Here is a 15,071-nt window from a genome sequence, read left to right on the forward strand (position 1 = left end):
TACACGCATGTAGCAGAAGGCAGCCATAGCTTTTATCGAATCGAAGCGCTCCGAAAAGTACCGAGTTAACACGAATGTGACGTCATCAAGCTGATGCGCAGTAGAGTTCTAAATTCGTCCACGGCATGAGAATACCCTTGTATTTCTACCATGGGTAGGTCCATGGTGTAATAAGTAAGGTGTAGAGTCCTAGATATCAGAGAAGCGCAATCGGCTTAAGTCAGTATCGCAAAATTACTAAGAAAAGTATTAAAAATGGCGTCGTTTGCAGACGAAATATGAAATCCACCAATCGTCTATTAGTCAGCCATTTTTAATATCAATGAATGAATGTCATGATTGACTGACAGTCATCAGCCAGTCAGGACGCGGAACATCGGTTGTGCTTCTCTGATATCTATGGCCGGTATTTATAGTCAGTTCTTATATTCAAGACCGTCTTAAGTTCAGTCTTGAGGAATTACGAACCAATCAGAGGGTATGTGACTATTTTGCAGAAATTCAATATGGCCGCTTAGAGAGCGATGAGTGCTTTTGATGCCTTGTGTTGTTTAATAAAAACAAATCGATTTTGAATTGAATTGGATTTTTAAAATTATATTTAGACTATTTGGACGTAATATGCTTTTTTAATGGAAAAAAGTGACAGTTTATAGAATATGAGGGTTAGTGCAATTGAGAGAGCGAGAAATTGCAAGAAGGAGAGCGAAAAAGCGAGAGAGAGCTTGAGAGAGTGTGCGAGAGAGCGTAAGTGCGAGTAAGAGAGCGAGGGAGCGAACAAGAGAGTGAGAGTGCGAGCAAGAGAGCGTGTGTGCTAATGAGAGAGCGAGAGAGCGAGCGAGAGAGCGTAAGCGCGAATAGCTTTAATAGTAGCTTTAATATTACCGTATATTTTTTCAGATAGCCTTAGTCGCGATTGCTTTTGGTTGATACCAGAAGTACGTCAAAAATCGCCTTATATGTATTTTTATTAGGGGGGATAAAGGGGACTAAAGTGATTAAGGGGAGCCAAAACGATTTTTCTAAATTTAAATGTATTTGAATGTAAGCAGCTTCTGAGTTTTTATCGAATTTGTGCCAAATTAATTTAGAAAGATCGAATTACTCATGAGTTATTCTTTGCATAGCCATTAATTTTCTATATCTACATCAGAGTATTTTAAACAACAAGAAAGTCGATTTTTTAATGAAAAATTACTATGATTCCCCTTTAAAAATTATTACACTTTCTTATTCCTCTCTTTAATTTTCAAATATATCGATAGTTCGCGCCGCAAAATAGTACAACTCTGATTGGTCAAGATTACAAACCTCCGCCATTATGCGCAATGGTACTTATTACACCAACTTTTTCTCTAGGGCGGAAACGTGAAAAGTGAAAACTTTTATGAATGTATGTATGAACATATATACACATCATGCAAAAAATTTTCACTTTTCACGTTTCCGTCCTAGAGGAAAAGGTACGTGATTGACCCCCAGATCACGTCACAAATGAAAATCGTATTAAAAACAGTCGTAGAGATACAAGTATACAGTCATGCCATAGACCATGGTGGAAGTATACAAGGTGAACCATTCCGGTGGATGCGCAATTTCGATTGCATTATGCCGACGTGCTGTGTCATCATCAATTGTAGAAATAAGAGTGTGGTCGCGGCAAAGAGAAAATAAATATGTTTTCTTTCCCCAAAAAGCCGGAATTGAGGAAGCAGTGGCTGGAAGCCTGTAAACATACTTCAAAAACACGTTCATTGTGAATATTATCGACTATAAAAAACATTATATTTTCTAAATTTTTTATTCTAATGAAGATCACTGTATTACATATAAGTTCTTAATTAATATTATATTTACTTAGTATTCATTTTGTCTTGGAAAAGATTCTTTAATAATTATGAGAAGAAATAGGAAAGGAAAGGACTACGAAAAAGTCAAGGAACTTTTTTACAATCAGGGAATGTCAAAGAATTTTCTCCGACCAAAGCCGTAGATACCCTGTTTTTCCTGGAAAATGTATTATTGAATAGAACAAGTTCTTTACAAGTTTCCTTATATGTAAACCTTTTTTCCTCAAATGCATAAGAAAAGAAAGATAATTCAGAGGGAATATAATGTTATTTATAACAATCACAATATCCTTGAGGCAATAGGAGTCCACCGCTGGATGTAAGGTTGCGAATAATTTTCAATATTAGTCTTCTCTTACATACGTTTCGACTTTATTTTTTAAGTCATCTTCAGCAATATCAATTAATTACAAACGTTTTCGGAACTCATCTAAGTAAAATTAACTTCCACATCAGTTATCTAGCTGAGTGAACTAATTTCGTACTTGCTCTATGAGCCCAAATCAAACACTACATTGTAATCCAATCTAATATACATAATACCACTCTATGGGTGCGGTCGAGTTGCCACTACGAATGCTTCGAAGCGTTTGATTAACCAATCAGAAACAAGAATTTTACAAATTAACCAATCAAGAAATGCTTCGAAGTATTCGTAGTGGCAACTCGGCCGCACCCTATTACATATAATAAAACAATTTCATAATTATTATACATTTTCAATGTTGCTTGTTACAAATTCATGTCTCAATCTTTATGAACTTTGTACTCGCGCCGGACGAATTGCCCAATCTCTGATTGGTTGAGATTTCGGGTCTCCGCCATTATGCGCAATGGTTCACCTTACTTCCACCATGGCCTAGAGTTACCTAGGCGTAATTTCTGAACGCAGCCCTGTACTAGTACTGTTCCAGTGCAGTCCTAGGCCGGTATTCATAGTCAGTTCTTATATTCAAGGCCGTCTTAAGTTCAGTCTTGAAGAGTTAAGGAGCCTACAGACCAGAGCGGCGCAGCGGTGAAGCGGCGAGCGATAAGGTTGATTTATACTGGCCGTAAACTGTTAACTTATGCCGTAATCTGTAAAAATTGACCAATCACAGTCGAATGAGAGGGGAATAATCGATTATAATTGGTCAATTTTTACAGATTACAGCATAAGTTAACAGATTACGGCCAGTATAATCCAACCTATAGCCAATGAGAGCCATGCTTTTACGCAAAAGCATGGCTCTCATTGGCTATCGCTCGCCGCTTCACCGCTGCGTCGCTCTGGTCTGTAGGCTCTCTTACGAACCAGTCAGAGGGCCGCTTTAGCATCTTAAGACATTGGTTGCGTTCAGCAGAGAAAGCAGCTTTGCAACTGTTGTACAATTCTTTAATATGATTGGTCTTCCCTTACTTCCTTATTAGTTCTAAATGTATAAGCCAATCATATTCAAGAATTTTACAACAGTTGCAAAGCTGCTTTTTCTGCTCCATTACTTAAGACAGTCTTCAAATAAGAACTGACTATGAATACCGGCCCTAGTGCAGCGAAAAAGAACAAACCTAATGGTATCGTCATCGTGACGCTGCGCATGCGTGAAAATGGGAGCCCGTGATTCCGGCACATTTCGGTATGTTCCAGTCTTCCAGACAGTTCCAGAGTTCCGGCCGGGTATGGGTTTAGATTTGGATTAATTCGAATGTGGTGTGGGTGTTGCATTCATTCGTTGGTATGAAAATTGTATGAAACTGATTGTTACGAACTTTAAGTCGTGAAGATAACGCAGTAATTATGTTGGTGCTGTTCGAGACGTCAGCGGGCTACGCGATATTCAAGGTAAGTTTAAATTTGTCAGAGACACTGGACTTCCTAACCTAAGAGATCACGCACGTGTCTACTTTGTTTTATATTTCCTATCGGAGTATTTAATTCCTATAGGAGTATTGCGTATGCAACAAGATTTGATGATAATATCACGAGATTTAAATAACAATTCATTTGTAGGTGTTAGACGAGAACAAACTCGCCCAATCAGAAAATCTTCATAAGGACTTTCAGACACCTGAAGCCGCCAGCAGATTGTAAGTTTTTTTCTTCAAGAACTTTAAGGAGGGGGAAATAGGTTTAGAAGCCCAAATTTTCATGTTTTTTTGCGAATTTTGTTTGGGCGGAATTTTTTTTTAATTTATTCTAACTATTAGATCATATTATACATGTTTCCAAGTATATGTCCAATTTTTTTAAAATCTTTATCTTGTAAAATAGCGTCGTTATAAGCCGCGACCCGTGGACGTTCGCCGCAGAAACGTGTCGCTTTTGTGACGTCTACAGGTCGTAATTTCTATCTAAAATCAAAAAACCAAAAATATTTACGTTTCTTATAAGTTTCTCTTCTATATGAACCTGAAATCTGAAAAAAAATCGAAAATTGAAGAAATTACGCAAGTTTGAAAAAATAACCGTCGATTTTCACCATTTTTTTTCCCCTTATCTGCCCTTAAAAATGCATTTAGAATTCATTTTTTATGCCGATTCGAGGTTCATATAGAAGACAATTGAATAATGAATAATAATCAATTCGGTTTTTTAAGATTGGTTCATTATTTTTTGAGCTAGATGTCACAAAAACTGAAAAAAAGTCGTTTCGAGAAAAACGCATTTGAAAAAAAGTTACAAAAAACTGAACGTTTATGGCTTTTTAAGTATTATACGAAGTTCGTACCTTTTAATCACCGATTCCTGCGCCATACAGTAGCCCTTCTTCTTCCTCGTATGCGAGAAGTCTCCCCCCCCCCCCCCCACCGAGCGACCAGTCTCTCCTGCCTGCCACAGCGGCAGGTAGTAAACTCGAGCGCGCTCGGTAAAATGCTCATAATTTGGAAAGCACTCCGAATTTCGCTTTGAAATTTTGGGGACATATTCTTGAATAGTTATACTATTGATATATGATGGTTCCAAAAAACCGAAATTTTTAAGCCTCTAAACCTATTTCCCCCCTTAAGATCTATCTTTTTATAACTGAACAAGTGTACACCCATGGTAATTAATTCTGTCCCTCGGAAATTTTCACAAAATAAAAAATGACCATCTTTCTATATTAATTGTCACAATCCATACACGATTAACGTTACGACTGAACCTTATCGTGCATGAGTAATGACAATTAATATAGAAAGGAGGTCACTTTTCATTTTGTGAAAATTTCCGAGGGACAGAATTAATTACCGTGGGTGTACACATTTTATGGTATTTAAATTGAAATGATATATATGTTTTATATAATAATAAAAAAAAACCTGTTATTTCCTGTAGCCACTTATCATATTTTATTCAGAATTTTTATATATTTTTTATTTTGCAGACTTAAGCTAACATACTTTCATAAGTTTGAAGATACCACCGAAGCATTATGCGCTGCTACGGCGCTTGTAAACAGCAAGTTATCCAAATCCTTGAAGAAAACGCTTAGGAACTGCTGTATCGAAGCCCATGAACAGCTAGCGGTTGCTGATGCCAAACTAGGCAGTACCATCAAGGATAAGCTGCAGTTGTCCTGTGTAAGTAACACAGCAGTGCAAGAGTTGATGAGATGTATTAGAAGTCAACTGGATAGTCTGATAAGCGGAGTGACTGAGAAAGAGAGAACAGCCATGACACTAGGTCTGGCACACAGTCTTTCCAGATACAAACTGAAATTCTCACCTGACAAGGTTGATACCATGGTAATACAGGCAGTATGCTTGTTAGATGATCTGGATAAAGAGCTCAATAACTACATAATGCGAGCGCGCGAATGGTATGGCTGGCACTTTCCTGAATTAGGCAAAATTGTGACTGACAATTTTCAGTACATAAAAACAATGCACATAATCGGTCAACGAGAGAACGCTATCAAATGTGATCTGTCAGATATTCTGACAGAGGAAGTTGAAGATAAAGTGAAGGAGGCTGCGGAAACCTCAATGGGCTCAGAGATCTCAGAATATGATGCTGAACACATGCAAAGCTTGTGCGTTGAAATACTGGAGCTTCATCAATATCGGTCCCAGCTGTGTGATTATCTGAAGACTAGGATGATGGCATTAGCACCAAACCTGACAGTTCTTGTTGGCGATCTGATTGGTGCACGTTTGATATCTAAGGCCGGCTCTTTGACAAATCTTGCCAAACATCCGGCATCTACTTTACAAATTCTCGGCGCAGAAAAGGCATTGTTCCGTGCTCTCAAAACGAACAAGAACACACCTAAGTATGGTTTGATCTATCATTCGCAACTTGTTGGACAATCCTCAAACAAAAATAAGGGTAAAATATCCAGGATGTTGGCAGCAAAAGCCTCTCTAGCAACAAGAGTTGATGCATTAGGAGATACTACAAGCTTTGAACTTGGTGCAGAACACAAAGTGAAATTGGAGGCAAGATTAAGAGTGCTTGAGGAAGGAAATATCCGTCGAATAAGTGGCACTGCCAGAGCAAAGGCCAAATTTGAAAAATATCATGTCAAGAACGAATACATGCAGTATTCAATATCTGTAGACTCAACACTGACGACTCCAAAGAGGCCATTAATCGAAGAGATTGAAACAAAGGAGAATGAGGAAGTTCCTAAAAAGAAAAGAAAGAAACATAGCACGAATTTGGAAATTAAGGAGGAAGAAGTGGAAATTAAGGAAGAAGAAATAAAAGCAGAGTTGACTACTGCACCGAAGAAAAAGAAGAAACATAGTATAGAACACAATATAGAAGAAGGAGAATTTTCTGGCATACAAATAAAAACAGAACCCGTCGTTCCAAAGAAAAAGAAAAAACACAGCTTAGAACTCAAAACAGAAGATACAGTAGAAATCTCTGTTAAAGAAGAGGAACAAGTGAAAATGGAGCCGAAGAAGAAGAAGAAACATAGTCTAGAATCGAATATAAAACAAGAAGAATTTTCTGCTGCACAAATGAAAACTGAACCTGTTAGTCCAAAGAAAAAGAAAAAACACAGCTTAGAACTTAAAACAGAAGACATAGTAGAAGATTCTAGTATTAAAGAAGAAGCGCAAGTTGAAGGGGATTCAGATCTCGTATCGAAGAAAAAAAAGAAGAAAAAGAAGGGATCAATTGAATTTGAAGAGGCAGCATCTATAAAAATTGAGGAAACATTTGAAGCAGCATCTGTAAAAACTGAGGAAACATTTGAAGCAAATGTTTCAGTTGAAGCTGGAACAAGTGAAGGTAACACTATAAAAATAAAAATGCAAAATATTACAAAAAATGTAAACACAATATACACTATTAAATATTATATATATAATATAATATATATGATATAAAAAAATATATATAATAAATGATAACCGTCCAAGTAAGAACTCATCATTTCTCTTTACAGAGCAAAAGAAGAAAAAGAAGAAGAAAAAGGAAAAAGAAAACGAAGAGATTCAACAAACAGTAATATCTACTGAAGAGGTAGAGGAACCAGTTTCGGGCGAAAAAAAGAAAAAGAAAAAAAAGAAATCAAAGCAAGAACCTGAGTAGGAATACGCAAAAGAACGTAAGACCGCAGTTTACAGACTTTTGCATAAAATACATAACAAAATCTTAGCTTAAATTTAAAAATCAACCAATCACAATTCTTTATTTCATACTGTGATTGATTAATTTTCTTGCTTTAAGCTTTATACGTTATACAAAAATCGTGTTGGCGTTATGCAAAAGTCTATGCTGTGGCTTATAGGATAAAAAATACAAGTTTTCATATTAAATTTTACGTATATACTGGATTATTTAAAATGATTGTCTAAATTTCAACTTATTCGACGTATATTTCTTGCCTTAAGTTATTCTTAACTTCAGCTTTGTACTTCGCGATAAGCTTGAAGCTTGTATTTCTCCATAAATTTTTTGTAGTATTTATGGCCATATGAGGTCTATTCTATTTAGCTAAATTTTTTGCATGGTTTATCTTTCCTCTTTTTTTTTTTTCAACATGGAGAAACATGAATCGAGTCAGAAGTTCAATTAAAAAGAACAAATCTATAGATAGCAACCTTGAAATTTTGTTCCAAATCTGTCGCCATTCAGTAGCTTAAACTTTGTCCATGATGATATAAACCACTTTGAGATTTTAGATTGAGAAAAAATTAAATCACATTGAATATTTCGACCAATACGATATATACAAGACTTTAAGTACATAAGTTACTAAATAGCAAATGGCTCAAAATAAATCAAAACTTGCTATCCTTCAGTATAAATATTAAATGCATTATTTATAAGAAATTGAAATTTCGATAATAATTTCGAATAATCCTATATAGATATAAAGAGTAAGAGAAAATATTTTTAATTAAGTACGAAAGCTAGAATAGAAAAACTAAGGAGATTTGTTATAGAAGTATTTTTCTCTTAGGACCTTATTTTAATTAAAAATTAAAATCGACAAATAGAATTCTTAAACAAGATGATAGTTTCGTCTGAGCATCGATATCGTATATATTTTTAAAAGGATTCATGTAAAATATTGTATATTTTTCATAAATACATTTATGCATAAATGATTTTTTTTAATAGAAATTTAACATTTCCTAGAAATCAATTTTTCGTAAAGTACACAACATATTCTAATCCTAAAAATCCTGACAAGAAACTAATCTGCTATTTTACTTGTAGGAGAATATACAGAAAGAGAGCGATTGCTTACATTAATTTTATACAAGATTTGGTTGAAACCATGACATTTTTATAACAGAATTACTTTATTTAACCCATGATACGCGAATACATCTGAAAGTTCACTGAATATTTTATTCTAACACTTATTTATTTGACTTGCAGGCAGTTACATAATAGCTGAATCTTCGAAAGTATGATTATGCGTTTTACATATAGTATGTATATTAATAGATAATTTGATTTATGATTTTATATTTTTTCAAAAAAATATAAGTTACAATTAATATTGTACAAGTACGATCGTATATGATAGAATTCGCTTGTAATTGTCATCAAACTAATGATAGATATAAAACTGACTTGTTATAAATATTTTACAATATGTATCTCTTGCAAGAATGAGATATTTTATAATTACTATAATTAGCAAAGAATTGCGTTTGAGTAGCGACTCGCGTAAAAGTAATAGAGTAAGAAACTACACACAGGCAAAAAAATGGACCACTAAAGCTACTAACTTTTAGCACAAATTTTTAATATCTTCAAATGGCGATAACTCAATGAAAAATCATCGTAGCAGGATGTTTAAAAAAGCATTTTAAAGTTTGAAATCTCTACTTTTCAGATCGATACTTAAAAAACGGTTGAACTAATATTATGTGAAGTTACACGAACATAAATGAAGATGCATAAAATCGTAAAATTTTTTACGAAATTTGTAAAGTTCCAAGGTGCCAATTAAAAATTACGCACAAATGGAGTTTACAGCTTTCGGAAGAGTGAATCTTTACCTTTAATTTGCATTTTTATTGAACTCTGTACGATTTTTTTTCATCGAGTTATTTAACGTTGAAGCAAAAACGACCCCAAGGAGATAACCACCTAATGTAATCGTGAAACAGAGTCCCCGAAATTATTATAAAATCCTTATGAAATCCCTATGTACAATCCGATAATTGCAAGTGCAACTACAAGAAATAATTGTATAATATTAAGTAAAATCGTTTATTAAACTAAATAACCTCATATATATAGTGAAAAGGATTGATTGTTCGTCACATGAAGTCGTATGAAATCGAATGAAATCATGTAGCCTGTGGGACAATTTTTCGGCTGCAGGTGGTTACCCCCTCGAACGACCCTTTTCCCTGATATTAAATGACTCTAATTTTGTTAAAAAAAACTATACAAGCAAATTTCAAGATAAAATAACTTCGTCAAGTATCATCGTATCGAGATATTTAAAAAAGTATTTTAAAGCTTGTGTGTGTGTGTGAATATCTTTACTTTTCATATCAGTATTTCAAGAAACGGTATTACTGATATTTCATGAAGTTACATAAACATTAGTGAAGGTATGTCAAACCTCAAAATTATTTACGAAATTTGAGAAGTTCCACGATGCGAATTAAAAATTGTGCATAAATGCGGTTTACAGCTTTCGGAAGACTGAATCTCTATCTTTAATTTGCTTTTTTATCGAGTTATTCAACATTGAAGCAAAAAAGGTCGTTTTTGCTTCAACGTTGAAGCGGTGAAAAAAACTCGTACAAAGCTCAATAAAAAAACAAAAGTAAAAATTTAGTATTTTGAAAGCTGTAAACCTTATTTGTGCGCAATTTTTAATTGGCGCCGTGGAACATCGCAAATTTCGTAAAAAATTTTATGCATCTTTATTCATGTTCGTGTAACTTTATGAAATATCAGTAATACTTTTTTAAGTACAGGTCTGAAAAGTAGAAATTTTAAGCTTTAAAATGCTTTGTTAAACATCTCACTACGTTAATTTTTCACTAAGTTATCGCTATTTGAAAATATTAAAAATTTAGACTAAAATTTAGTGGCCCGTTTTTTTTTCCTATGTGAAGATTTTCCTATATAAAGATCTTCCATAAGACAATTGCACGCAATTACGATCATAAATCGAAAGTCGATTACATTATAAATATGTTGGATATTAGCGCGTGACTTGCAAAAAAGTAATAATACCTCATCATATATTTTTTACTTTATATATTCATATCAATATTAATATTTATTAAATCTTGATGTGTAATACATCATAGATTTAATGATTTAATCATAAAAGTCAATTTAAAATTTTCATGATAAATCTCCACAAAAACATACTCTTTAAAATTTACACATTTTCGCCCAAAAAGAGTGTATTTTCCAAAACAAATTATACTTACTATATATTTATTTAAAAAATTTAAATAATTCACGAGAGCATAAACGATATCGTTTCTACAAACATCAGCACAATAGAAGATATACATATAATAAATGATTATTAATTTATATCATAGAAAAACAATGTTACTTGTAAAAGCGCGCGTGAAGGGATTTTATTCTTATTTACTTTATTTTTAAAATATTCTTATATATTTTGGAAAATTAGAAATATTATTTAAAAGAAAATATATAAATTATAAAATAAAAAAAAATGTTACTATATTTATATATATATATACATATATGCATATATACATACATATAAGTATATATATATTGAGAAATATTTATTTAAAAAATATCAATATCGAATCCGAAAAATTTTGACTAAATTTGACTAGTAAATCTATATACATCTGTCGTCTCATTCATCTCTTGTTTTATTTTAATATGTAAAAGAAGTAAAACAGAAGGCAACACAATTATATTTTATAATTTTTTAAAATAATGACTTATGATTTTACTAATTTCATCAATATCTCATATATAATTTGTCTATTTTTTTTTGCGCATTATATTTAATAGATCTGATATCGTTTACAATCGTTCTATGTATACCTCTTCGGATTCCATTGTGAAAAACAAAATATTTTTCTATTTCGTTTTAATTACACGTCACGTATCGAACGATGCTGTATAGAAACTAAGAGAAAACTTCTCTATTTGTAGATGACTTATTATAAGAAACTCGGATCCTGCTTGGCACAGATGGAATGCAGTGCACATATAGGACTTAATGCAACAATTTGCATTCCCCTTTTTTTTTTACTTTCGGTTTGTCTTCCTAGTTAATCGCCGTAACAAAGTGAATCGAGCAAAGCGTCGTAGGCGTGTACGCATTTCATCTTACGACACAATAGTGATTATTGTATAAAAATATTTTATACATATTACAAGAGCATAACATATATATTATATGACAATCGTCGATTATTCGCATTCGGCGAACTATAACCGAAATAATCATCACTCGCTGAGAATTAATATCTCGGTTCTTAGATATAGCTTTTTTATTTCAGTTTCCTATTCTTTTTTATTACATACTCATGTATTCGAACGTATAATATACGGTATTGCGAAAAATAGATTACGCAAATATGCGTATACGTCTGCGAACTACACATAAATTTTCTCAATTGTACAATTTTCTCTTATCAACTCTCAACCCCCTTTATTTCTTCTCAAATAACATTACGCAAGATATATCAATGTGATATATTAAATATATGTATATTCTTCTTGTTATAAATTAATAGATTCGCATGATATAAGTCACATTTCAACTTAAATTTGTACAGTTTTCCGAACGTAAACTATAAGTTAACATTAGTTATAGATAGAAGAATGTGACAGAAAAATTGTTCCGTAGAAGCAAATCCCTTTTTCAAGTGACTAATGGAGCATATTGGAGACAGCAAGCTGCAGGACAATGTCAAGCAATAGCAAAAGTACAAGACAGCCTTTCTAAAGTTTTGTAAACTTCACTTTTTTCTTTTTCAGAGTCTGGTCAGTCTGCAGATATCTCCAAGGACATTTATTTCGAAAAGTTGAGAAAATCTAATGATCAAGTGCATTCTCAAAGGAGAGAGAACTGCGATTACAAATTTATGAAATGCATGATAGATCATCGCTGTGTAAATTTCTGATCGAAGGTACAGCAAGATATACATTGTGTTTGCTCCAACCATTGTGATCACGTAAGATGCAAAATAGAATAGAAAAACGCAAGCGCGTTGTACAGAGTGTCCTGGAACGACTTAATTTTAATTATAAATCTAGGGACAAATCTGGAGTAGATTTCTCTTAGGAAAATTCTTGTTGGCTGCGACCGATTGTCTCGTTAATTAAAAAACAAATCTTTAAGTAAAAATATGATTTAAAATAATAAAAAATATAGTTTATTTCACAAAATATTGTAAATATAAGAATTTTTCTGTAATTTGATATCAATAATAAAGAAAAAAATCTATTCCAGATTTGCCGTTATAATTGTGATTTTCAGGACATATTCTGTGCAAATATTCATAATGTTTATAGAGTAACGACATATAAAAATAAGTGTATATAAAGTGCATAAAAAATATAGAGCGTCTCATAGCGATAATCTCCGGCATGCAATCATTTTTTCCTTGTAAGGTACCGGAGAATAGCAACGAGTATTGCACACAAGTACTCAACATGTCGTAGACTATGCGACAAATCCGCGGACTTATCCTATATATTGAGAACATCGCGTAATTCTTATTTCTATACAGTTCTCTAAGAATGTGTTTCTTCTAGTACCTCTATAGCGCAATTATTTATAATATTATATATATATATATATATGTGTTTCTATATAAGTGTATATATCTATATATAATTCTTTTAGAATACTCTACGATAATGTATTTATGATGATAGATACGTGTGTATATGTACAAAATACATAATAAAAGACGTTTTACGAGGCTCTACCACGATTTCCAGTGCAGTCCACTATTTATCGGATACTTGTGAATAGATTCAGCACGGATTTGTTTTCTTTCTGACTGCGGGCCTTACTGAATACGTTCCAGAAGCGTAGAGTTTCGTCGCCCGCACCAGTAACAATCGCCTCGCCATCAGGCGACATCGCTAGATAGAGCACCCGGTATGAGTGTCCAGTGAGCTTGGCCACTTGGGTGAGGCTCGGGTATTTCCACACGAGAATTTGATTCTGCGAATAACCGTGCGTACTGACTAGCTCAGAGCTGTGCTTGCTCCATGCCAAGTTGCAGACCTGCGAGCCGGTGTCGACGCATTGCATTGGTTGGCCGGTCAATGTGTTCCAGAAGCGAATACAACGGTCGGCGGTGCCGCCGCCAGACGCCAGCAGGCCATGATGATGAGGTGACCAGGCAATCGCTTTCACTGCCGCTAGGTGTTCGGTATACGTCTGGATGGGTGAAAGGGAGTGTAAATTCCACACGTAGAGCCGATTGTCATTGCCACCAGACGCCAAGTATTGATTGTCTGGTGACCACTTAAGGCCGCACACCTCCTGCCGATGGGCACCGAGTCGCCGTTCGCCAACGACACACGGCGTTCTCACGTCTCTCTGTAGGATCAACCGGTCCCTGCTACCGGATGAGAGAACCTCTCCGTTCCATGCCAGGGCTCCCACCCGGGCGCTGTGACCCTGTAGCTTGCTCACCTGCTTGTTTACCGCTACATCCCACACTTGTATGTAGCCCATATGTGTACCTACTGCTACCAAATTGCCACGTTCATTCCAGGCGACTGAAGTAACACTGTTGCCATCGCTAGACAGATCGCAGAGTCTTGTTACCTGGCTGGTACATGCTGACCATAGGTAGACGCAACTTCCCAGGCCAACACTGAGAACATTCTGAGAGGACCAGTCGACCAGGTTCAGATAAAAGTCATCCTGCAGCTCCGGAGCATCCAGTACTTTAAAAGGTATTCTTGAGATTTTCCTGGTAGCCTTTCTAGGAGATCTCAATAGTTTCTGACTTTTGGCACTAAGTGGTGACAAGGAGTATGGTGAACTTTGATCCAGCAGGGTCCGATCCTTAGTGGGAGTGGTGTACTTAAAGAGGTTCTTAGTAACCAACGGCGAGAGTACTCTGCGCTCCTCGCACTGACCCTTCACGTCTTCTATGCTTGCTCCAAGCAGCTCGTTCTTCAATAGGCAGGAATAGGCGATACCGTCGCGGCTACCCTCACCATTCTCTCGTGTTTTCTTCGCCACCAAGCCGCCCCGGCTATTCTCGCTGATCATAGAAAACGTTGTTTGCCAGTTATTACCTGAGCGGGTGGGTATAAAGCGGTCGTAGCTGTTGTTGTATGCCGTCTTCGTGGGTGAGAAATAGATGGGCGAGTAAGTGGCGACAGTGGTGTTGGACAACGTCGCCATGCCCGTTACCGTCGAGACATCGGCGCTCATCGGCTTCAGCAGCCGTTTCTCGTACTCGTGATGGAACATGACGCGACGTGAGAAACGTGTCCCACTTTGCCGCACCAAGAGGCGCACGCACACACGCACAGTGCTCCTTTTCTCTTTCACATAATTAACGGCACCGCCGACGCACCTCTCGCGCATACACCGCCGTGAGAGACCGTGAGAGCCCACTGCGACAACTCCGCAATCGATTTCCAGACCTCAGACACGTCACAAACTCATCCCCGGGTATTCGGTCACTCTGTGCAACGTTCCGTTCACTTTTTAACGACGGTTTGTCAGGTCTGAAGGTCTGAATCTATTGGCCACCATCCGTCGTGTTAGCAGCCTTGTCGTCGCCATTCGACGTCAGAACTCGCAGGATTCGAGAATCGAAAGCCTGCATTAGGTCTCGAAC

The 15,071-nt window shown here is 35.5% G+C and overlaps 2 protein-coding genes across 2 annotated transcripts; one reads left to right on the forward strand and one right to left on the reverse strand.

Annotated features, from left to right (window-relative positions):
- Positions 1 to 3,452: 3,452 nt before the first annotated feature.
- nop5 (nop5 ribonucleoprotein) lies at positions 3,453 to 7,443 on the forward strand. Its single transcript, XM_018546208.1, has 4 exons — positions 3,453 to 3,672; positions 3,841 to 3,917; positions 5,198 to 7,056; positions 7,214 to 7,443. The coding sequence occupies exons 1-4, from the start codon at positions 3,628 to 3,630 to the stop codon at positions 7,357 to 7,359; spliced, it is 2,127 nt and encodes a 708-aa protein (XP_018401710.1). The 5' UTR covers positions 3,453 to 3,627; the 3' UTR covers positions 7,360 to 7,443.
- A 5,770-nt stretch (positions 7,444 to 13,213) lies between these two features.
- Positions 13,214 to 14,736, reverse strand: fzr (fizzy and cell division cycle 20 related). The gene has a single exon (XM_018546220.1). It carries the CDS (start codon positions 14,696 to 14,698, stop codon positions 13,214 to 13,216), a length of 1,485 nt encoding a protein of 494 aa, XP_018401722.1. The 5' UTR covers positions 14,699 to 14,736.
- Positions 14,737 to 15,071: the final 335 nt, after the last annotated feature.

This window comes from Cyphomyrmex costatus, unplaced genomic scaffold (assembly GCF_001594065.2).
Source record: "Cyphomyrmex costatus isolate MS0001 unplaced genomic scaffold, Ccosl1.0 scaffold526, whole genome shotgun sequence".
NCBI lineage: Eukaryota > Metazoa > Arthropoda > Insecta > Hymenoptera > Formicidae > Cyphomyrmex > Cyphomyrmex costatus.

Coding starts and splice junctions, on each gene's coding strand:
- nop5 (XM_018546208.1), top strand. CDS start 3,628: ATGTTGGTGCTGTTCGAGACGTCAGCGGGCTACGCGATATTCAAG. Junction 3,918..5,197: donor CCTGAAGCCGCCAGCAGATT/GTAAGTTTTTTT, acceptor TTTATTTTGCAG/ACTTAAGCTAACATACTTTC. Junction 7,057..7,213: donor TGAAGCTGGAACAAGTGAAG/GTAACACTATAA, acceptor TTCTCTTTACAG/AGCAAAAGAAGAAAAAGAAG.
- fzr (XM_018546220.1), bottom strand. CDS start 14,698: ATGTTCCATCACGAGTACGAGAAACGGCTGCTGAAGCCGATGAGCGCC.